Source organism: Neoarius graeffei, chromosome 15, assembly GCF_027579695.1.
Source record: "Neoarius graeffei isolate fNeoGra1 chromosome 15, fNeoGra1.pri, whole genome shotgun sequence".
Lineage (NCBI taxonomy): Eukaryota > Metazoa > Chordata > Actinopteri > Siluriformes > Ariidae > Neoarius > Neoarius graeffei.
In genome coordinates this window covers 72124891-72149115 of record NC_083583.1, presented here as the reverse complement: position 1 = coordinate 72149115, position 24225 = coordinate 72124891, and the positions used below count along the sequence as shown (strand labels likewise).

At 46.6% G+C, this 24225-nt stretch overlaps 1 protein-coding gene across 1 annotated transcript; it reads left to right on the top strand.

Moving 5' to 3' along the window:
- Positions 1–12191: 12191 nt before the first annotated feature.
- LOC132899060 (zinc finger BED domain-containing protein 4-like) lies at positions 12192–14060 on the top strand. The gene has a single exon (XM_060940702.1). The coding sequence runs from the start codon at positions 12192–12194 to the stop codon at positions 14058–14060; it is 1869 nt and encodes a 622-aa protein (XP_060796685.1).
- Positions 14061–24225: the final 10165 nt, after the last annotated feature.

Below are 24225 nucleotides of genomic sequence, written 5' to 3'. Positions count from 1 at the left end.
AGAGGGGTGCGGAGAGTAATTACAGAAGGGGCCCCAAACAGTAAAAATTGGATTGCGATTCTCTGAGAACGCATAACACAGAGCTTCAGAGCATAGAGGCAAAGGTGGACGTCTAATAATAGTAGAAGACAGCATCAGATGACAGACATAACAACTTTCATTCGTGTGCGCTCGTGCAGTCCAGTGAGCGAATTGCCAAAAGATGTTGTCTCGAGGTCCAGCTCGAGTGGGTAACCCTGTTTCGAGCAGCAGTAGAGTGGCCACGAAGCTCGTGATGAGGATTTCCATGGTTGTAGTGAGGATGATTGGTCCCAGACGGGGCATGAGATCTCTTCCCCTCTTTGTTCACGGCTCCTTGTAGGAAGTGATCTGAAGATCCTCAGCTCCTGCAGGATCCCTGTACAAAGTTTAGAGAGGAGAGAGACAAGAGAGGGACACAGAGAAAACGTTAATAGCAAACTTGTCATTGTAACACAGCTTTGTTATGGGGCTTTCTTCAATCGCGTGGCATGGATCCACTGTGGAAAAAGGTCAGTTAAAACAGCAGTACGAGTAATGGTGACTATTTCTGCAGGCCCACTATATCTAGGTTCTCCCAATTGTCCAAATCGTTTAAAAAGTCGCACCAGCACCTTGTCTCCCACGTGAAAGGGGTGTGTGGGTGCTGCTGGTGGAGACGATATTTTACTATTGACCTTGGTACAAATTTTATGCAACTTATCTATAAGGGCTGCAGAATACTCATCCATATGTGTTTTCAAATCAGAGGTACCCAGAGATGGAGTTCCTTTCTTCCAGGGGAGAGGGAAAGGTCTTCCAAAAATAATTTCGTAGGAGGAGTATCCCCCTAGGCTAGGTCTTGGTTTCATATGAATTTCAGCCAGAGTGGCTGGCAATAAGTCTACCCAATTCTTCAAACCTGTGGCTTGCATGGCCTAAGTTAGTTTGTCTTTCAATGTTCGATTAGTACGTTCTACGATACCAGAAGATTGAGGGTGGTATGGAATGTGAAAATGCCAGTTTAGTGAGAGATACTTGCAAAGGTTTTGTGTGACATTTGAGGTAAAAGGGGTACCTTTGTCTGAGTCTATGGCGTCTGGAACCCCATAATGAGGTATTATTTATTTTGCCAGAATACGAGTAACTACCTTTGTGTTTTCTCGAGAACAGGGAAAGGCTTCTACCCATTTAGAGAATTTGTCCACAATCACCAGGAGATATTTAAACGGCCCGCAGGGAGGCATGTGTGTGAAGTCGAGTTGCCATTCTAGGAACGGAGACGTAGGTATGGGTAAACACTCGTGTTCCGCGCCTGCTTTAGAGGGATTATTTTGTGCACAGATGAGGCATCTCTCGAGAATTGAGTCCACTGAGCTGTTTAGATTGGCTATACAAAAAAAGTTTGATCATGTCCCCCTTCACCCCCCTTCATGCGCAATGTGTCACGCCATGAAATTAGCGCATGAGGAAGGGAAGGCAATGAGATGGAAGACAAAGGCAGCCATCCTGACTGTACCATAGGCCATCAGGGGCAATGTAAGTGCCTTGTAACTGCCAAAAGGCAGAGTCATTTGGAGAGGCTGAAGCCTGTAAAGAAAAAAGATCTAAGTCAGGAATCAGTGTGCTAGTGAGGCAAGAGGTATTACACGACGAAGGATCTAAGCCATGAGACATGATGCCAGAGGCAGCAGCAAGTTTTGCAATGCGATCGGCAAGAGAATTACCCATGATTTCAGGTGTGTTTCCCGAGGCATGTGCCTTAGTTTTAACTATGGCGAGTGACCTAGGGAGATGACAAGAATCAATGAGATTTTGTACTAAGGTAGAGTGAGAAATGGGCTTCCCGTCTGTGGCATGGAAGCCTCGAGACTGCCAAATCTTCCCAAAATCATGAACCACACCAAAGGCATAACGAGAGTCTGTGTAGATTGTGACATCCTTGCCCTGAAACAAAATACAGGCACGCGTGAGAGCATACAACTCAGCTGCCTGAGCCGAGGAGAAAGGAAGAGCGTATGCCTCATGCACAATATCAGGCAGTGAGCACACAGAGTAACCACAGAGGAAAACACCATCTGAGGGTTTAGAACAAGAGCCATCAACAAAAAGTACTTCCCCCATCCCTAGAGGGCTGGAGGAGAGATCGGACCTGATACTAGTAGTATGTACGATTTCAGACAGACAATCATGATCAATGTCATCCAAAGTGTCATCCTGAGAATTAAGGAGGCGTGCGAGACCTACAGTATCGAAAGAGGATGTGGCACAAATTTCAAGATTGTTAGTAGAACAGAGAATGTTTTCATATCCAGAGCGGCACTGCACAGTCATATGTTGGGTCTGTAAATTTTGCAACACCTGTTTAACTTGATGTGACGAGTGCAAGATCAGTGGGTGAGACAAAACCAATTTCTCCATGTCTAAAACCATCAGAGCACATGCGGTGACAGCCCTTAGACACACAGGTAAGCCTTGAGCAACAGTGTCTAACGTTTTGGATAAAAACGCACAAGGATGCATCCCCCCCATGCTCCTGGGCCAACACCGCAGAGGCTGTGCCTTGGTGTTCACAGGCATAGAGATGGAAGGACTTGGAGTAATCAGGTAAACCCAGGGCCGGGGCGGAACAAAGAGCGCTTTTGAGGGAGTGATAAGTGTCCACCATAGTGTCAGTCCAGGTCAAAGGGTGCTGCAGTGGATCGTGATGAGAGATTGCAGAATGGAGAATCTTGTCATATAAAGAGCAGTCAGGGATCCATTGTCTGCAGTAATTGATAAGACCCAGGAAAGCCATCAGTGCATGTTTAGTTGCAGGGCGCTTTGTGTCTAGAACAGGGGTGTCCAAACTGATCCATAAAGGGCCATGTGGCTGCAGGTTTTCATTCCAGCCATGCAGCAGCACACCTGACTTGGCTCATTCAATCAACTGAACTGTCTTCACACAGTCAAATACTTGCAGCCACACCCACCCTTGATTAAAGGGTGGGTGTGTCAGTTGATTGAATAAGCCAAATCAGGTGTGCTGCTGCATGGGTGGAATGAAAACCTGCAGCCACATGGCCCTTTATGGATCAGTTTGGACACCCCTGGTCTAGAATCACCCATACCTGTTCAGATGACAGCTTACGACAACCTTGTGAAAGTTCAAACCCCAAATACTTAACAGTGTCCATGCAATATTGCAGCTTGGTCCTGGAAACCTTAAAGCCCTTGTGCACCAGATGTTGGAGCAGGCATAAGGAAGCATCTTGGCAGATTTCTGGTGACTCAGCAGATACCAGAAGATCGTCTGCGTACTGCAGGACCACAGAGCCCTGGGGGAGGGAGAGGTCACGAAATGCGGCTGAGAAAACAGCAGGAGAGTCAATGAAACCTTGAGGCAAATCTGTCCAAGTATACAGTCTCCCCCTGTGCATGAAGGCAAACAAAGGCTGTGTCTGCTCTTCAACAGGAACACTGAAAAAGGCAGAACAGAGATCAATAACGGAAAAACAGCAATGATAAGCAGGAACCTGTGACATTACAGAGGAAACGTCAGGTACAATGGGTGCAACAGGGACAATCGGTTCATTAATCTTACGTAAATCCTGCGTAAAACACCAGGTACCATCAGGTTTAGGTACTGGATTGACAGGTGTATTGTACGAGCTGGTACACAGTCTCACCACGCCTTGCTCGAGAAGAGACTGTAGGATGCCATCAATTCCCCGAGCCTTAGTTTCAGAGAGAGGGTACTGTTTAACATAAACAGGATGCACATGTTTAAGCTTAGCCTCATAAGGCACACAGTGAACCAGGCCAACCTCGTCCTTGTGTTCCGCCCAGAGGGAGGAGGGGAGGGCACTCAAAGGATCTGTAGGAGAGAATACAACAGGGTTTACAGCAGCAGTACAAACAGTGGAGATATTTGGGACAGTCATACATGAAGAGAGAAGAGCCAAGGCGGGAGGCAGAAAGTCAGGGGTGCAAATAATCATTCTGGATCCCTGAAACAAAATGGATAAATGTAACAGACTCATTAGATCATGCCCCAGTAGATTAAAGGGACACTGTAGCATAAACACAAAAGAATGATGTGTATTAAGTGCTGTGTTGGTGGGACAGGTTACCAATAATGGAGGAGTGCAAGGGGAGGAGAAGGGGACCCCATCAATTCCCACAGAGCGAACAGTTTTGTTAGAGAGAGGGCCCTCGTAGGGTTTTCCCACAGAGGACATCATAGCCCCAGTGTCAATTAGAAAAGGAAGCACCTGTCCATCTATAGCTAATTCTACAACAGGCAAATCATTGGCTAGATAAGAGTTGAAAGAACAATATAGCATTACAGGGTCACAGCTCTGTAGGCAGCTCTAAGGTTGATATGGGCCTGTGGGGCATTGCTGCGCAAAAGGATTTGCCGTAGGGACAGCCGGTGGCGGCTGCTGAAGATTAGGAGGAGGAAGGAGAAACATATGCTGCAAATTGGCTTCATCCACCTTTTTCTTTCTACACTGATGCTGCCAATATCCTTCTTTGCCGCAATAGTGGCACGCTCCAGAGCATACCCTGACTTGCGGGCAGATGCTTGAATTCTGATTCTTTTGTCTTCTATTCATGTCTCCATGGGGCTGTGAGTACGAGTTTCCACTGGCCACAGAGAGGCAGGCTACCTGCTTACTACCCAGAATACCATCTCCCTCCATAGTTCTAATTCTTTCCCCTAGGGTTTTTATTATCATATTGCTATGGTCACTTAAATGATATTTCAGAACCTTCTGTATGTCAGGACGACAATTATTCAAAAATGTCGAAGTAAAGAGCGGGTTGGCTCGCTGCTGATCTCATTGCATGCCTCCCAGACAAGTCCACATCTCGCTAAAACGCATCAGAAACTTTGAAGTGAGTTTAGCCTTCTCCTGTTTACAATTAGTAACCTGTGAAAGATCACGGTTAGCCTGCTGTCGTGAGAGCAGATAACATGTCAATTGTTCCTTTAATTCCTTCATAGCTTTACGGGTATCCTTCCAGTAGAAATTAAACTCATTCTTTGTGGTGGTTTTGCCGTCACCTACTTATATCTTAGTTTTAACCACTTCGTATTCATCATTTATAGGATCTAGACATGGCACTGCAGCTATTAATGTAGTTTCATCATAACTGTCACCTAGGACGGCATGAAGGATAAAACGGTAATCTGCTCCTACCAGCTGGCAGTGTCGTGACATTTTTACGAGCATGTCTATGAAGTTAAGTGGTTTGTCTAATGAAGGCAACATTTTAATAATATCTTTTAGGTCTGATGCAGAAGGCGGAGTGATTTTCAGCCCTCTGCCCTTCTGAACCCATACACAAGTGGTATTCGCAGGGGGGAGGCGGCAGTCTATCTGGTCCCGCATCATCATCGTCATCCTCCTCAGAGTCGTCATCTGTATTAGAATCATTAGTCTCGTTTTTTAGTAACAGCGTATTTGAGCTTACAGAGGGTTTTTTACCTGCTTTGGGTCTCTTAGGTTTAGCACCTGTCTCAAGAGATGCAGGCGCACTGGGAGCGCTATCAGCAGGGCATGAAAGGTTACTTAAATCCGGATATAGTTTTGGGACCGGTGTGGATGCAGGAACGTTATTTGATCCCTCATACAGCGGCGGTAGAGCAGAGGCTGTAGGTGGTGTAATAACAGGTGTAACAGTAACAGATGTAGACGAAACGGGTTTTGCCTTATTTTCAGGCTTAGGGCATGGTACTGATTTTCTTTGTTCCTTATTTTCTTTAATTACGTGAAAATCATCCCATGTTGGTTTCATTCTGACCCATTCTAAATAGCCTTTAATCATATAATCATAATCCCATTCTGGGTCACCCAATCCCTCGTATATGTGACCCCTCACCGAATCCAGGGACACATGTTGGCCGAAACAAATCCGAGATAATCGCAAAAGAAGCATTTTTTTCGAAAATTGTGATTTTTGTTTTTTTCCATCATGTGCAAGTTGAGATCTTGAAGAATGCGATCAGTATTTCAGATAATAGATTGTTTTGTTGGAAAAGCATACATTTTTTGTTGCAAATTGTCTCGTTTTTGTCAGGACTGTAGCCTGCTGGGGGGTGTGGGTAAATTACCATATGGGCCATTCACATGATGATTTAAGTCTTTTGTTGTTGTTTTTTCATGAATCAGCTGTATGATACGAGCTGAGCGCATGGCTACTTAGCTGCATACAGGCGTGTAATTTCACTATGGAATGAGTTACTAAACAGAGCACAGAGGAGCTGAAATACCGCGAAGCAAACAGACAAACGGTATTTACATCGGAGATAACCATTTCTAGCAAAAAAAAAAAAAACGCAACCTCGTTTTCCAGATTGAATGGAATACATCCCCTCCTAGAACTGCCACCTTATTGTGGTGGAGGGGTTTGTGTGCTTGAATGATCCTAGGAGCTATGTTGTCGGGGGCATTATGCCCCTGTTAGGGTTTCCCAAGGCAGACAGGTCCTAGGTGACAGGCCAGACCAAGAGCAGTTCACCAAAAAACCCCTATGGAGAAAAAATCCAGGACCGTGACGTCGCCCGGTAGGACGCAGCCGGGGCCCCACCCTGGAGCCAGGCCCGGGGTTGGGGCTCGTATGCGAGCGCTTGGTGGTCGGGCCTTTGCCCATGGGGCCCGGCCGGGCTCAGCCCGAAGAGGCGACGTGGGCCCGACCTCCTGTGGGTTCACCACCCACAGAGGTAGCAGTAGGGGTTTGGTGCAGTGTGGATTGGGTGGCAGTCGAAGGCAGGGGCCTCGACGACCTGACCCCCGGGCACAGCGGCTGGCTGTTGGGACATGGAATGTCACTTCGCTGGGGGGGAAGGAGCCTGAGCTTGTGCGGGAGGTTGAGAGGTACCGGCTAGAGATAGTCGGGCTCACCTCCACGCACAGCTTGGGCTCTGGAACCCAGCTCCTCGAGAGGGGCTGGACTCTCCACTTCTCTGGAGTCGCCCATGGTGAGCGGCGGCGGGCTGGTGTGGGCTTCCTTATAGCTCCCCAGCTCAGCCGCCATGTGTTGGAGTTTACCCCAGTGAACGAGAGGGTCGCCTCTCTGCGCCTTCGGATTGGGGAGAGGGCTCTTGCTGTTGTTTGTGCCTACGGGCCAAATAGCAGTATAGAGTATCCGGCCTTCTTGGAGTCCCTGGGAGAGGTACTGAGGGGTGCTCAGACTGGGGACTCCATTGTGCTACTGGGGGACTTCAATGCTCACGTGGGCGATGACAGTGACACCTGGAGGGGCGTGGTTGGGAGGAACGGCCTCCCCGATCTGAACCCGTGTGGTGTTTTGTTATTGGACTTCTGTGCTAGTCACAGTTTGTCCATAACGAACACCATGTTCGAGCATAGGGGTGTCCATAAGTGCACGTGGCACCAGGACACCTTAGGTCGGAGGTCGATGATCGACTTTGTAGTCGTGTCATCTGATCTCCGACCCTATGTCTTGGACACTCGGGTGAAGAGAGGGGCTGAGTTGTCAACTGATCACCACCTGGTGGTGAGTTGGATCCGCTGGCGGAGGAGGAAGCTGGACAGACCTGGCAGGCCCAAACGTATGGTGAGGGTCTGCTGGGAACGTCTGGCCGAGCACTCTGTTGGGGAGGTCTTTAACTCCCACCTCCGGGAGAGCTTTTCCCAGCTTCCGAGGGAGGCGGGGGACATTGAGTCTGAGTGGACCATGTTCTCTACCTCCATTGTGGACGCAGCTGTTCGGAGCTGTGGCCGCAAGGTCTCCGGTGCCTGTCGTGGCGGCAATCCCCGAACCCGGTGGTGGACACCGGAAGTAAGGGATGCCGTCAAGCTGAAGAAGGAGTCCTATCGGGCCATGTTGACCTCCGGGACTCCTGAGGCAGCCGACGGGTATCGGCAGGCCAGGCGTGCTGCAGCTCGGGCAGTTGCGGAGGCAAAAACTCGGAACTGGGAGGAGTTCGGGGAGGCCATGGAGAAGGACTATCGGTCGGCCTCGAAGAAATTCTGGCAAACCGTCCGGCGCCTCAGGAGGGGGAAGCAGTACTCTGCCAACACTGTTTACAGTGCGGGTGGGGAGCTGTTGACCTCGACTGGGGACATTGTCGGGCGGTGGAAGGAATACTTTGAGGATCTCCTCAATCCCACCGCCATGTCTTCCACTGAGGAGACTGAGGCTGATGACTCAGAGGTGGACTCGTCCATTACCCAAGCCGAAGTCACTGAGGTGGTTTGCAAGCTCCTCGGTGGCAAGGCACCGGGGGTGGATGAGATCCGCCCTGAGTATCTCAAGTCTCTGGATGTTGTGGGGCTGTCTTGGTTGACACGCCTCTGCAACATCGCGTGGCGGTTGGGGACAGTGCCTCTGGAGTGGCAGACTGGGGTGGTGGTCCCTCTTTTTAAGAAAGGGGACCGGAGAGTGTGCTCCAATTATAGGGGAATCACACTTCTCAGCCTCCCAGGGAAAGTTTACTCCAGGGTACTGGAGAGGAGAATTCGACCGATTGTCGAACCTCGGATCCAGGAGGAACAATGCGGTTTTCGTCCTGGTCGCGGAACACTGGACCAGCTCTATACCCTTCATAGGGTGCTCGAGGGTTCATGGGAGTTTGCCCAACCAGTCCACATGTGCTTTGTGGATCTGGAGAAGGCATTCGACCGTGTCCCCCGTGGTATTCTGTGGGGGGTGCTTCGGGAGTATGGGGTTCGGGGCTCTTTGCTAAGGGCTGTCCGGTCCCTGTACGAACGGAGCAGGAGTCTGGTTCGCATTGCCGGCAGTAAGTCAGACCTGTTCCCAGTGCATGTTGGACTCCGTCAGGGCTGCCCTTTGTCACCGGTTCTGTTCATAATTTTTATGGACAGAATTTCTAGGCGCAGCCAGGGGCCGGAAGGAATCCTGTTTGGGAACCACAGGATTTCATCTCTGCTTTTTGCGGATGATGTTGTCCTGTTGGCTTCTTCAAACCAGGACCTTCAGCATGCACTGGGGCGGTTTGCAGTCGAGTGTGAAGCGGCTGGGATGAGAATCAGCACCTCCAAGTCCGAGGCCATGGTTCTCGACCGGAAAAGGGTGGCTTGCCCTCTCCAGGTTGGTGGAGAAGTCCTGCCTCAAGTGGAGGAGTTTAAGTATCTCGGGATCTTGTTCACGAGTGAGGGAAGGATGGAGCGTGAGATCGACAGGCGGATCGGTGCAGCCTCCGCAGTGATGCGGTCGCTTTACCGGTCCGTCGTGGTGAAGAAGGAGCTGAGCCAAAAGGCGAAGCTCTCAATTTACCGGTCGATCTACGTTCCGACTCTCACCTATGGTCATGAGCTTTGGGTAATGACAGAAAGAACAAGATCGCGGATACAAGCGGCTGAAATGAGTTTCCTTCGCAGGGTGGCTGGGCGCTCCCTTAGAGATAGGGTGAGAAGCACAGTCACTCGGGAGGAGCTCGGAGTAGAGCCGCTGCTCCTCCACATCGAGAGGAACCAGCTGAGGTGGCTCGGGCATCTTTTTCGGATGCCTCCTGGACGCCTCCCTGGGGAGGTGTTCCAGGCATGTCCCCCCGGGAGGAGGCCCCGGGGAAGACCCAGGACACGCTGGAGGGACTATGTCTCTCGGCTGGCCTGGGAACGCCTCGGTGTTCTTCCCGAGGAGCTGGCCGAGGTGTCTGGGGAAAGGGAAGTTTGGGCTTCCATGCTTAGACTGCTGCCTCCGCGACCCGGTCCTGGATAAGCGGAAGAAGACGAGACGAGACGAGACGAGATGGAATACATGAATGATCGGATGATACACGGACCGTTCTAGGATTACATTCCATCGGAGGCATTGGTGTGTGCAAGGCGCCGTTTCTCTTTCTGATGGGGTAAGTTTATTAATCTAAGGCTGTGTGGTTATTTTTGCATGTAACGGAGAGTGTTGTGGTTTGGTTAAGCCTAGATCACAACCGGACGTACGATTTTTTGGCCGTGTGATTTTCGGCGTTTCCCAAATCGCTGCGGTTTTTTTTTTGTTCACGGAATAAAGACGCGCGTTGGCCATAAGTTTGTCTTGCAACCTGAAAAAAACGTAAGCGCCCGTAGAGTTTGTTTGACATGACAAAGAACCTCTGCGGCCGGTCTGCGGCTCGAAAATCAGCACGCCACACGCGCACGCTCGGGCGTTTCATGCGCACTCTCGTGCGTTTCATGCACGCTCTCGTGTGTTTCTTGCGTTTTTTGCATGTAGACCAGCCATAGGAGCACGGTACGGCCGGTTGTGACCGAGGCTTTACATGAAACTAGTGTTGTGTTAGTTGTGTCATCATCGTGCTATCTTTCTTTCTTATGGTGTGAGTAATTTTTCAACCACAAAACGTTCAAGTATACTTTAGGACTTATTTTTGTACTTCATAATTGTTTGGGGCATACTTTGCAAGGAAAGAAAATTGACGTGGTGATCTTTGTTTACATGAAAGTAGTATCGTGCTAGCTAGTAGGGGGTAGAGCTTTCCTTAATATCATGCAAATGAGCACCATTATGTGCCCGCCCTACACCAGCTGAGATGGAAAACTTTGAGGGCGATTTTCTCCCTTTCCTGTTTTAAGAAGTATACACTTTCAAAAGGCCACACATTCTTCAAATATTGTCAGATATCCACATGGAAGGCATCATTGGAAAGCTTAGAAACTGTACTTTCTGAATCTGTCAATAACTCAAAATGCCCCCGGGCAGACATGTGTCCCTGGATTCTGTTTTCTGACACATATTTGTGTATGTGCCGAAGCGAGGTACTTTGGTTTAAAAGTTCCTGCACAAGGATAAGTCAAAAACTGCAGCTGGGATTCAGTCCAGCCAGCCAAATTGTCTAAGCACGGACTGGTGTAGAATGCTAAACCACAGCGATTCATCCAATCCTGTGGGGTTTCCTCGGGGTCCGGTCTGGGCACCTTAACACAACTTCCCCCCCATGGTGGCACGAAAGGACCGTCTCGAGATAAATTATTCTGTGGTAACTCACACAGACGTGTGCACACTAATCATCCCATGGCAACTCTTCACGGGGATACACTAATCATCCCGTGGCAACTCTGCACGGGGATACACTAATCATTCCGTGGCAACTCACACGGAGATAAATGGATTTTCAGATACTACCAACCAAGGGTCGACCGATACATCGGCCGGCCGATGTATCGGGCCGATATTTGCGTTTTTTAAGTGTATCGGCATCGGCTGATTCGCATGTGGTTTGGCCGATCCGTGCACCCCCCCCGCGCGTCATTTACAGACCGGCATCCAAGCCTTGGATTCCAAGGCCAGCTCTGTGTTGCCAGAAGACCCGCGATGCACGCTGTCACGTCACCCCTCCCCCTCTGATAGTGAAGTGCACAGCCCCGAAAGCTACAGCCACTGTAAGTTTTAAACTTTCAGAGCCTCTAATGCTTTTAAAATATTGTTTGAAACCACCAAATTTTATGTTCTCTTTATTACATGTGCCTGGAAGTTTATTAAGTTAAGTTATTGAGTGGGTCGGAAAAAAACGGAAATCTGACATGTGCGCATTTAATGCTCTACCCGCCAAAGTTGCCGAATTGTGACAGCTCGTGGTATTGAAAAAAGTAAGCCATCACGTTGAATAGAGTGAAAAATCTTGCTTAAACCCCTTTCCACTGGGTGACAGACACGTTGAACTTCAGGCCTTTCTTAGAATTAGGACACCTCTTTGTACTTATTCATCGACTATTCCCCTCCCAGGGCCGCATAGATGGCTCTGTTCCCTCCTTTAAGACTACACGCGGAAGTGGTGTCGCCCCGTCATTATTGGAACATAGAGCAGAACCGATGTATTGAGATTGTGCAAACAATTACACAGAATAAACACCCAAATACACTCCATAAGTAACTTGCCATGTTAGTTTATGTGTAATAATGGTATACTGTTCCCTCAAGGTGCGTAGGAATTTGTAATATCCCCCCGTCGTGTGTAGGGATTTATAAATAATATCCCTCGTCATTTTGACAGTTTAATATGTATTAATTTTTAAGTGAATATAATACTGTATTAAGCAGACACTTGAACAATTAGTTGCTCAATGTGCTTCAGACATAATGGTTATTTTCCTATTATTCATGTTATGGTGTGATGAAAGGGTATAGTATAAGTATAATATATAATTTTTTAAAATATTTTTTTATAGTATATAATTAAAAAAAATTGATACTGATTGGTACATATATTTTTTTTCTCCATACAGATGGCAGATCGAAAAAATCCACTGTGGCAGCACTTCACTGAGGCCACTTCAGGTAAGGCTCGGTGTAATATCTGCAACTCCTTAGTCAGTATGGGGGCTGAGAAAGGAAAAAGTAAGAACACAACCAATTTGTGGACCCACTTAAAACGACATCACCTTGAGGCCCACAATAACGCTCTGAAAGAAAGGGATGAAAGAGCTGCATCTTCGTCCGCTTCGACCTCCACACAGCCCATTGTTGCACAATTGTTTGATGCACAACGGAAATGGCCAAATTCAGACAACAGATCCAAAAAGATTGATGTGGCAATCATGGAGATGATTGCCACTGACAACCAGCCCTTTACAGTTGTTGCAGATGTCGGCTTTAAGAGGTTGGTGGCAATGCTGGAGCCCAGATATTCTCTAAAATCTGAAAAGTATTATCGCACTGTACTTTTTGAAGATGTTCACTCCAAGGTCGAAAAGAAAATCAAGGAGTTAATCACCCTGGACAATGCAGGCCCTCATTTGTCCTTTACCACCGACTGTTGGTCAGGAGAGACGGAGTCTTTGATGAGTCTGATCTGCCATTTCATCGACAAAGAATGGAAAAGGCAACAAATTGTCCTGAACGTGAAAGCGATGCATGGTTCGCACACAGGGCAATACATATGTGATGTGTTCCTCGGCCTACTGAAGCACTGGGACATTGATCCGGAGAGAGTCGTGTTGGTCCTTCACGATAGTGGGGCAAACCTGGTTAAAGGAATGAGGCTCACTGAACTACCTGATCTGAGCTGCAGCGCTCATACTCTTCAGCTTGTAGTCAATGATGGAGTCAGCAGCCAGCGAGCTGTGGCAGACATTGTTGCTAAATTGAAATCTTCGGCAACCCACTTTAACCATTCAGTGCTGGCCAAACAGCATTTGAGAGAGATCCAAAAAGAGCTTGACCTCCCTCAGCACCGAATCATCCAGTCTGTTCCTACATGCTGGAACTCCACCCTGCATATGATGGAGAGCATGGTGGAGCAGAAGCAGGCACTGAGTGTGTACGCAGGGGAACATGGGAAGATATCGGTCTTGACAGCAGATCAATGGACTCTTGTGGATAATTTGATTGCCACACTGAGCCCACTTGAACAAGTTACACTGGAAATGAGTAGATCTGACTCTACAATTTCATGCATCATTCCCTGCGTCACAGTGCTGAAGATGTTGCTGGAAACTGAAGGTCCCAAGACAAGAGAAATCAGAACACTCCGGGACACAATGCTGAACAGCTTGAAGGACAGATTTGAGAAGGCAGAAAAAACAAGATGCTTGGTCCTTGCAACATTGCTCGACCCTCGTTACAAGGGTAATGCCTTGGCTCCTGTCACACTGGCGAGTGCAAAGGACTGGATTATGGAAGAGCATACCAATCTGTCTGAGGCTGCAGAAGGTCAAGGCCAAGACCCAAAAAAGAGAAGGGTGGAGGAAAGAGTGGAAGAAAGAGAGGAAGAAGGAGCGGAGGAAGTCGCTGGTCCATCTGACATGTTAGAACAGATGTATGCCAACCTTCTTGGAGCACAAGGACCAGAGGAAATTGATGAGGAAGAGGAACTGTTCACACAGCAGCTGGAGAAGTACTTGAGAGAGCCATTGATCGACAGGCAGACAGGCCAGTCACTTGAATGGTGGAAACAGAATTCATTGCGATTACCCCATCTGGTTAAACTTGCCAGAAAATTTCTCAGCCCACCCCCATCCTCTGTTCCCAGCGAGAGGGTTTTCAGCGAGGTCAGCCACATCTATGAGAAGAATAGGTCCAGACTGACAGGGGAACATGCTGAACGCCTCTGCTTCCTCCATTATAAACTACAGCTCCTAAACTGGGATTATTGAGAATTTACAGTGAGGGATGTGTGGGGTAACTAAAGGCTAACAGTCTTTCATGCATATCATGTACAATTCTTTATTTATTTTTACATTTGTTTGCAATTGTTTGAAATATGTTGTACAGGTTGTTTAAATGTTACAAGTTCTACCTCAACTTGGTTTTTATTTTATTTGTTGCTGTTAAATAAATGTTCATTTGTAACTTGAGACCTGGAATATTTGTCATTTTTTAAAACATTTTTTACCCATATTGGTCCAAAATATCGGCTTAAGAAAATCGGCAGTCCATATCGGCCATTGGCCAATGGTGATGGGAAAAAATCGGTATCGGCATCGGCCATTAAAAAACCCGTATCGGTCGACCCTTGTTACAGTGTATCAGAGGATTGCTGGGTTTTAGTCCTGCCGTGAACCTCATCTCAATGCTCCATCTCAACTCTGGATATCGTCTTTTTCTGATGACATCACACAATGCACCTATTTCTTAAAGGGACCTTCCGCTTTTTCTAAAACCCGGTACAGGCAAATACATTACTTCCCTCTCATTACTTGAGATGTTCTCATCACCTGGCTACATTCTCCCCTGCTCAGGAGTCAACATCCTCGGTGACTTTCAGTGTATTTTTAAACCTCCCCCATACACACACACAGCTTCTCTGAAAAGACTTGTAGCCAGACTGACAACAATCTGTGAAACTATTGCTGGATTGAAGGAATCAGAATCTAATACTGATCTGGGCTGACGGTGCAAGTTTGGATGTTGCCCTGCATTCTGTCTGGTACTTCTATGGGGGACTGGGGTCGGTACAATTTCTGGTTCGGAATCAGTCTCAACCCCCGGGCCAACAACTTCCCCCTCTGATTGATCATCAACTATTATCTCCTCAGCACTTTGGTCAGTGGCCTCCGGTTCTCCTACTCCACCCTCAATCACTGGTTCTTCAGCACATGGATCAATGGTGACCAATTCTCCTATCATTTCATCATCTGAACATTCAGAGTCTGACACTGATTCTTTAGTTAATACTGACTCAGAAAGCTTCCCGTTTTTGCTCTTCAGAGTGACAGGGACAGGTACTGGATCACACGTACATGGCCGTATAGTGACTCTGTTCACCCTCTTTGTCAGCCCCCCCTCTACTGATTCAAGGGTATAGGTGGTCCCCTGAACCCCAATCACACGGTATGGGATAGACTGCCAAGCATCCTGTATCTTGTTTCGTCCTTGAGGACAGTTTCTTATATAAACAAACTGACCAGTAGCAATCGGTGGGCAATAAACCTTGCCTTCCCAAGATGCAATTCTTTCAGCAGCTTTTTGTTCAAAAAAGTCCTTAGCTCGGGCATGTGCCTCTATTAATCTCTTCTGGTGCCCAGCCAATCAGTCATGGTTGATTTCTCCCATGGTCTCTCACCCTAACGATGCATCCACAGGCAAATGTGGCTCCACTCCAAACAACAGATAATATGGAGAGTACCCAGTGGTGGAGTGGGGAGTCACATTATATGTATATACAAGTTCAGGTGAATGCTCAGGCCAGCAACGTTTTTTGTCAGGGGATAGAGTGCGCAACAGCTCATGGAGTGTCCTATTAAATCTCTCACATTGAGCATTTCCTGTTGGGTGGTGGGGTGTGGTGCGACTCTTCTTTACGCCATACAATTTACAAAGCTCAGCAATTACCTCGCTCTCAAAATTGCATCCCTGATCTGAACATAGTCATTCTGGCACACCATATTTCATGAACCACTCTCGCAAGAGGATCCTGGCTGTGGTATTGGCCTTCTGGTCTCAAGTCGGGTAAGCTTGCGTGAATTTAGTGAAAACATCCATAACCACTAACACATTCTCTCTACCATCTGAGGCTGGCTCCAGCACAGTAAAATCTACGGCCACCACCTCCAGTGGTCGGTTTGCAAGGAAGGATTTCATGTGTGGATGAATTTTTGGCTGAGGCATTTTAGTTAAGACACAGCGCTGGCATCTCTTTATCCACTGCTCAACATCCTCCCAGAGGCCTACCCAAAAACATCTCTGTCTTAACAGCTGCAATGTTCTTTCAATGCCTTGATGCCCCATTGCATCATGTACAATTTCAAGCACCAGCTTTTTCAGGGAGTCAGGAACCAGCAGCTGGAAGCATTCACCATATCTTTCATCCTCCACCACCCGGTATAATAAGCCATCCTGTTCCCTTATGCAGGTCTAATGCTTAAGCAAGGACTTCACTGCTTTAGGCAAACCACCCCCTTTCCTTACCACTTGGCTTATGTTTCTGGTCCCAAAATGTCCTAAATTCCCTCAGAACAGGATCCTGATTCTGTAACACACCCAATTCATCCTTTGAATATCCCGGGAGGGTAGGTGTAGTCCCTTGAGCTCTACTTACAGTGGAGTTGACCACCTCAGTGGTCCTAATCTGCCTGACCTTACATCTCTCCATCCCCATCAAGGCCAAATCTGGGTCAAGAGCTGTACCTTTGCTGATCACATTACAAATGGCAATGCAGTTGTCATACTCTGCCTCTTCAGGAGTACCCTCTGGCTCCCCTGCTAAGGGATGCCTAGAGGGAGCATCTGCTGCTGCATTGCAGCGCCCTGGGCGGTACTGCACCTCAAAATCAAAGGCTGCCAACTGTGCCGTCCATCTTTGTTCAATGGCTCCTAGATTAGCGATACCTAGGTGACACAATGGGTTATTATTGGTTATCACAGTAAACTTGGAACCAAGTAAATAGCCTCTGAATTTCTCTACTATTGCCCACTTGAGGGCTAGGAGTTCTAGTTTCATGCTGCTATAATTTGTCATTTCTCTCAGCATTTCTTAATCTCCTGCTTGCATAAGAAATTACTCTAATCCTTCCATCCTGACGCTGCGACAACACAGCTCCTAAGCCAAGTCCACTAGCATCAGTTTCAACAATAAAAGGGGACGTAAAGTCTGCAAATCCAAGCACCGGTGCACTTGTTAACTTATTTTTCAACACATCAAAGGAATTCTGACATTCTGCATTCCATAAGCTGACAAGCATTTGGTTGATTTTGGCAGGTGGTCCTACATGAAGACACACATTTACCAAGTCATGCAGAGGGCCAGCTATCTTCTGTAAGGCCTTTCGTATATCTGTGCTTGCTGTTCCTCTGAGCCACCAACATCCAGTTTATCCAAGAGACTTAAATTATTCTCAGTGTGGCCCTCAGTCATATCCAACGATATCTGCTCAGTGTCTGCTGATATGCATTGAAATTTAACTTCACACTGTTGATCACTATTCACGCACTGCACCTGTGATAAAATGCCAAGCCAAGTTCTGGGTGGGAGCCACACATCTTCATTGGACAGGTTGCATACTTGCACAGGAACCAGATTGCTATGTGCATTAACAAGTGTTGGCATAAATACCACACCCCCTGGCAAGGAAATACTGCTTGGCTCCAACAACTGCTGCCCTCCACTGTCTGTCCTCCCATGCCCTCTAGCCTGGACAGAGATGACTGACCCCGCAGGTACGTGCACAGTATCTTCGCCCGCTATCCTCACCATCACTGTCTTTTGAGGTTCACACTTCAGCAAATTTTGGAACACAATCCTCCAATCAGTAATTCTCCAATCCACCCTCCCTCCCAAGGTAGAATCAAATTCAGCCTGGACTAATTGGCGACATCGACTTATGTTCATGCCAATAATCAGTCCCCCCAGGATTTCGCAGGCCTTTTTTGTGATTGTTGCGGGCTAAAATGTCTGATGTTGTGGGGGGTATTCCAAAAAATTGCGATGAAAGTTGCGGTGTTTAGGTTTTTGTTGCAATTACATTGCGGGAGGAAGTGAAAGTTGCGAGAAATTGTTGCGATTTTCTCTTTTTGTGATTAAAATTGAGTGATATGTTAAATATTAAGTTATTACTGAAAAACTATTGATTAAAAGAACAAAGACACTGAGAAATGGTCCTATAAACATCTTTACCAATATAAAAGATTACCAGGACTACAAAAATGCAGAAAAATAGGCTTTACTTCTCCAAATGCACCTGTTGGTTCAAAAGTTAAAGTGCATAGAACCTCACAGCACAACATGAAGTTACCTTAAAATATAATATAAATGCATCAGCTTTCATGTAAGAAAAAAAAATTAATACTAGTACTGTGTGCAGGCAGTCTCTCCTGAAGACTAAATTAAACAATAATTATAAACTAATAAAATAAATGGTTCAGGCTTCATAGAAGAAAAAAAAATTGAACAGAATCTCACAATATGATGCTGAAGCTACCTAAACAATGGAAAATAAAATACCATTTTGGCAAAAATGTTGGCATCCATTAATTTGTTGTATTAAGTAAAAAAAAATAAAGTGCACACAGTCCTTCACTGTAAAAATAACACTTTCAGTAACAGAATTTACGCCTATATAAACACTGACTCGCGCATGCTGCTTCTCTTGAATGTATACACGGAAGTAAGGTGGAAGGTAGTTTGTCGACGTCACCTCAAGACGACACCAACGACTGGTCAAATTTGCGGGAAAGTTGCGGTGATTGGATATAATTGAAACATCGCCCTGAATTCGCGGGGATTGGTTGAATTTGCATTGAAGTTGCAAATCACAACATCCTGGAGGGTCTGAATAATGCCAGGAACAGGCAACTGTGAATTTTGTGGGTCTTTTACAACTAAGAAACCACAGTCAGGAATTTTCATCCCCATAGTCTCAACCTCCAACTCTAGATATCCCTGATAAGGAATGTCCAACCCATTCGCAGCTGTTAACTTGAGCCAGCCAGAGGTGGAGAGTACATCATCTTCTCCCTCCAAACACTTGTGGAAAAATTCTTCTGTTATTGGGCTCACTTGACTACCTGTATCCAATAAGCAAGGAAGAGAGACTCCACCCACCCTAATTTCTACCACAGGACAAATACCCACTGCCTGCTGCAATAACTGGTCATGTGATGAGGTAATCTTTGAGCCTGTTGTTTCACCCAGAGTTGCTTGGCTCACGGCAACTGGGGTGTTTTGTTTCCCTGATTGCCTGGGCTAATTCCCTCTCTAGCTTTGGATTTTTGTGGGCATTGCTTAGCAATACGTCCCTCCTTTTGACACCTAAGGCAGATAGGCCAGCCATCCTCTGTACATCTCAAGGAAAGCCTTGGCTTCACACTAGGTGTAGTTGAGGTTGTTCTGGCTAGATCTTTCAGTGCTTGGGTCAGTTCACTTATTTGTTTTCCCTGCTCAGACACTACCTTAAGAACATCGGTTAAACTCACTGACTTGTCTCCATGGGCACTTACTGCAGTGCAATAAGCCTCACCCACCTGATCAGACACTTTGCCGTTGGTTTTAGTCTGTTGGACATTCATAGGTTCTTCTAATGTCCAAAGACAAGCTTCTTCTCGCACTTCTACCATTGTGCAGCTAGGTTTATCTCTGACATGTCACCTAAGTTCCCATCTAAGTGTAGGGTCACGAATCCCCTCGATAAACTGATTTCGCAAGACAGCCTGTGTGTTGGCAATATCATCAGGTGATCGCTTTACAATCTTCTGTAAGGCCTTTCATAATGCATGGGAAAAGTCAAGTATATCCTCCCCCTCTCTCTGTTTGCAACTGTAAAAGTCATGCAAAAGTTGGGGTCCACTACGTTTATCAATAAAGGCATCTCTCAGATAACTGAACACATCACTAACCTGAGTAAGTGACTGAGTAAGGCTATCAGTGCATAAATGTACTTCTTCTAAGGCAGCACCTTTCAGCAATGACATGACAAAGTCATATTGATCACTGGCTGATTGGTTTCAAATGCATAGAAACCATTCAACCTCTTCAATAAAGTGATCTACCATTCTCCCGTCTTTCTCAAAATCACCACTGAAGGGAGTAATATGATGCTCTCGTGGAATGTAAACATAGGCCCTATTGGACTCACCCCTCAAACTTTCAATGGTAGCCATGGCTTGATCATGCTTTGCCCCAAGTTCTCTCAACTGGGACTGAACATCCTTTACCTCATTGGGGGCTTCAACCTGCCCAGCCCCATTCCCTCCCTCACTGCGGGCATTGGCCTGCTCAGTCATTTTGTGTAGCTCAGTCTCTCTTGCCCACAAGTCCTAAATTCATACTAATTAAAGGATAAAGTCTTTGAAACAGTGTCCTCTGGGCAAATCTGGATGGCAAAGTGCTCCTGGCCTCTGGATCCTTGTCAGAAGTCTGTCACACGGTCCCTTGAACGATGATCTCACTACACCAGGATTGGCTCCACCACACAGAACACAAGTGCCAATCTTCACCACTGATGCATTTCTTTAATTTGCACTGCAACTTGTACCCAGTCACCCTGAAACCCCTACTCATCAGAAGACCCCACTCCTGGTACCAATATTTGTGGCCCAGTAAAAATACACACAGCACACCAAATAAAGTTGGGTTTAATCTGATATATTTGATTTTCTTGTAGGGATATAGAAAGAATGGGTGAAGGAAACTCAGGAACAGTTTTCTGAGATTTGATTAACAGACACTGAGAGACTAATACATATAACCTCACCCAAATCACAGTCATCAGTACTAAAGAAAAACTGGTGAGAAGTCTCTGTGCAGTCAAATAACCTCAGGCCAATCAAAGGAGGCCAGTTAAAGCACGATGTTTGGGTAAATGTACCCAATCAGACTATAGCCTAGCCTATGTATGGGTAACAGTTACAGCGCAAATGTCCAGAAAATATGGCAGTGGCAATACTGTAAAAAAAAACGCGAACATCAACTTAATATCATGCAGCACTGTGTTCAAAACAGTTTGAAACTCCTTTTACACATAGATACCTACTTTAACACAAAACTAGCCCACTCGTTCCTGTTGGGGTCTCTAACCATCTCTAGCAGCACCACGAATAACAGGAAAATCGAACGCCATCTGTGGTTTAACACAAAAATACCAACTCATGGTCCACATATGAACTCCTAAACATCTCAACCATCATATATCAGTCAGCTTGTGCACTTACAGTGTATCAGAGGAGGATTGCTGGGTTTTAGTCCTGCCGTGAACCTCATCTCAATCATAGATATACATAGAAGACTAGATGCCTCATCCCCGTTGCCCGTCAACGAAGTCGAATGTCCGCACATGGTGGCCATCTTACCTCAGACAGCTGGCTTACCCATTACATTGTGTTGGTAGCGATATGTACTTTTCAGATGACCGTACCGTAAAATACCAAATAATAGCCCAGGCTATTATTTGTCTCAATCACATAAGAGACCCGGCGCGTATTAGAGTCTAGGCGGCTATTTGGAACAGGCGATTAATTCCTTCTTCACAAACACCTTCCCCAAAATCTACCTCAAAACGGGGAAAAATCATTCTCAGATAGGCCTACTTTTAACCAGTATAACTTACAGTTTGTTTAGAGTTAGATTACAGATAGCACGGTGCCGACTTCGGGGAATTTTGAAGATGCAGAATGCATCTTCGCATGGCACAGTCGGGGTGGATAAAGGATAAATCACACACCTTTTCCTGTTAATGACTAGTTAAGTGCATGCTTTACAAAATAATCAAGAAACTACACCATTGTCTGTGCGCAGCACTGTGATTTAATTACTCTGCAAAGTTATGGTCACTTGCTATCACCCTCACCCATGCAGCCTCCACCCTTTGCGCTTCGCGATGTCTGTCAATCTGAAATTGCATGGAGGGCGCGACGTTGAAGCAACATAATTAGGGTGCGAAGTGTCAAACCAAAGGGTTTTTTCTTATGCTGAAAAATAAGTGACCTGCAGTGGCTACATACTGTCATCTTGCATTCTTACGTTTCTCTCCAAGACGTCTCCCTATTTGGCCGATATGAGCCTATTCCCCGAGTGAGTTGGTACGGTGGCTTGACCCTGTAGAAAACTTAAAGTTCGGATGAAAGTTAGTTGAATAGGTTACTGACTTGTAGGCCTACATGTTGCCTGCCTGACGCGTGCTTCTGCCCAACTTGCACGACAGATTACTTGTTGAAAAGGCCCCTTGGATTAGATTGGCCGCGAGCAGACTGAAATGCATGTTAGAACGCTCTCACCTTTTTTGTAAATCGTCTTCCAGATCCGAATAGGTAAGGGCAAGTGAAATGGTATAAGGTCTTTAATAAAACTCAGTGTGTGCTTTGACGCATGCATTCGGCAATTTAGGTCGTTTAACAGAAGCAGCAGTCCAACCTTGGAAACCCGCAGTCCTCAATGTCCACACACGCTGGCTTTCGTTGGGTATACCCAAAGGGGTATTCCTCATTCGATGACGTAAGTGATATCCCACACACCCATGTCAAACGTAATTGGCTAAGACATCTGTCAAAAGTTACGGAGTTGCATTCCTCAAGAAATATTACGGTAGACCAAGATTATAACATTGAAATGGCATGTTTATTATCACGTAACAAAATGTTGTAAACAGTATTATAGAAATAATTTCATTTTGCATTCATTCATTCATTCATTCATTCATATTGTTTCGGTAGAAAACTATGCAATGCAAAATCATTTAAACACCAGAAAACCAGAAAAGTGCTGGGCCTACAAACACTCAGACACGTGAGCACATCGTAACAAAAGAACAACTCAACTCAAAACTGATTCGATAGCCTGTTAAGTCCATATCCTTCCCTCACTCCTCCTCCTCCTCCTCATCATCATCTTCCTCCTCATCATCATCCTCAACTACCAGTTCATTGTCAAACGCTTCACCCTCATCTTCTTCATGTTGCTCATCTTCTCCATCATCCGCACGCACTCCTTGTCTGACTTGAGCCAACATCTCTCTTCCTGTTGCGCATGGCTCACCTTCCTTGAAACAGTGGATCAAATGGTCCTCACTGCCATCGGGGACTACTGTCAGGCCACACACCTTAAAAGAAAACATTGTAAAAACATTAATTATTTCAAATTCTTCCTCTACCCCCGCACCCCCCGTTTTTTTCATTCAACACACACACACACACACACACACACACACACACACACCTTGAATGATTTTTTCACCAGCTCCGTATCCAACTCCTCCCATGCTTTAAGCACCCAGGCGACAAGTAGGCGACGAGATGGAGCTCTCATGTTTCCTCCAGCGGTGTATGTTTTGTCAGCGTCACCGGCCATCTATCTATCGTAGGAGTTGCGCAGACTGGCTTTGAATGGATGGTTCCAAACCAGGTCAGGTGCCTGGATGTACTTCGTACACCCTCCTGGTATCACCGCTGTTGACACATTGTAGCCCCGCTTGAGCTCCTCTTTCATGGCCTGGCTGATGTGGCATCTGTAGGAGTCCCAGACGAGCAGGCGAGGGCTGAAACTGAATTTTCCTACGACTCTCCGTAGCCATTCTGCTGTCAAGTCGTCGTTCATCCAGCCGTTTTTTGATGAGGTTATCACGACTCCACCGATGGACTGCATCGCCTTCACTTCCCTCACACCTCCCTTGAACACCACAAAGGGTTTTAGCTTGCTTCCATCCGCCTTTGCGGCCAGCACCACAGTCAAATGACTTTTTTCATGACCTGACGTTCTTAGAGGGATGCTGCAAGCTCCTCGTACATCCACGGTCATGTTCCCAACCATGTCAAACCACACGGCGGTTTCGTCCATCACAATGATATTATTGGGGACAATCTTCTTTTTCAGAATAATATGAGACGAAAAGGCCACGAACCTTACGATCTTTTCGGTTAATTCCTCCACATCCTTCTGAGCAATTGTAGTGCGCCGTCTGGACGAGAAGTTATTGCGTTTGAGGAAGCGATTTAACCACCCAACACTCGCCGTGAATCCCTCCTCTCGGCCATCGCTTACGGTGTTGTACACTTCTTTGGCCTTTTCTCTGATTAATTTTCTCAAGACCCTCTCGTGACAGGCCCTCTTGGCCAGCACCCACTCCCTTATGCTAACCTCTAGCTCCTCGCTAGCCTTCTTCCTGCCCCCGCCTGGTAGCCGTGCTTTGCTGCCCTCCTGCGTTGAAAGACATTGCAAGTAATCTTTCTGCTTCCTCCACTCCCTGACTCTTTTGGGGTCCACAGAAAAATGTCTTGTGGCCGCTTCTCCACTGTTGTCCTCTGCATATTTTACTACGGAAAGTTTAAATTTGATATCATACTTCTTATTTTTTCGCGGCGGCGCCATGATGAACGTCTCAAACAGCTAGCACA

Bases quoted from the DNA above. Each gene is read 5' to 3' on its own strand.
- LOC132899060 (XM_060940702.1), top strand. From the start codon at position 12,192: ATGGCAGATCGAAAAAATCCACTGTGGCAGCACTTCACTGAGGCCACT.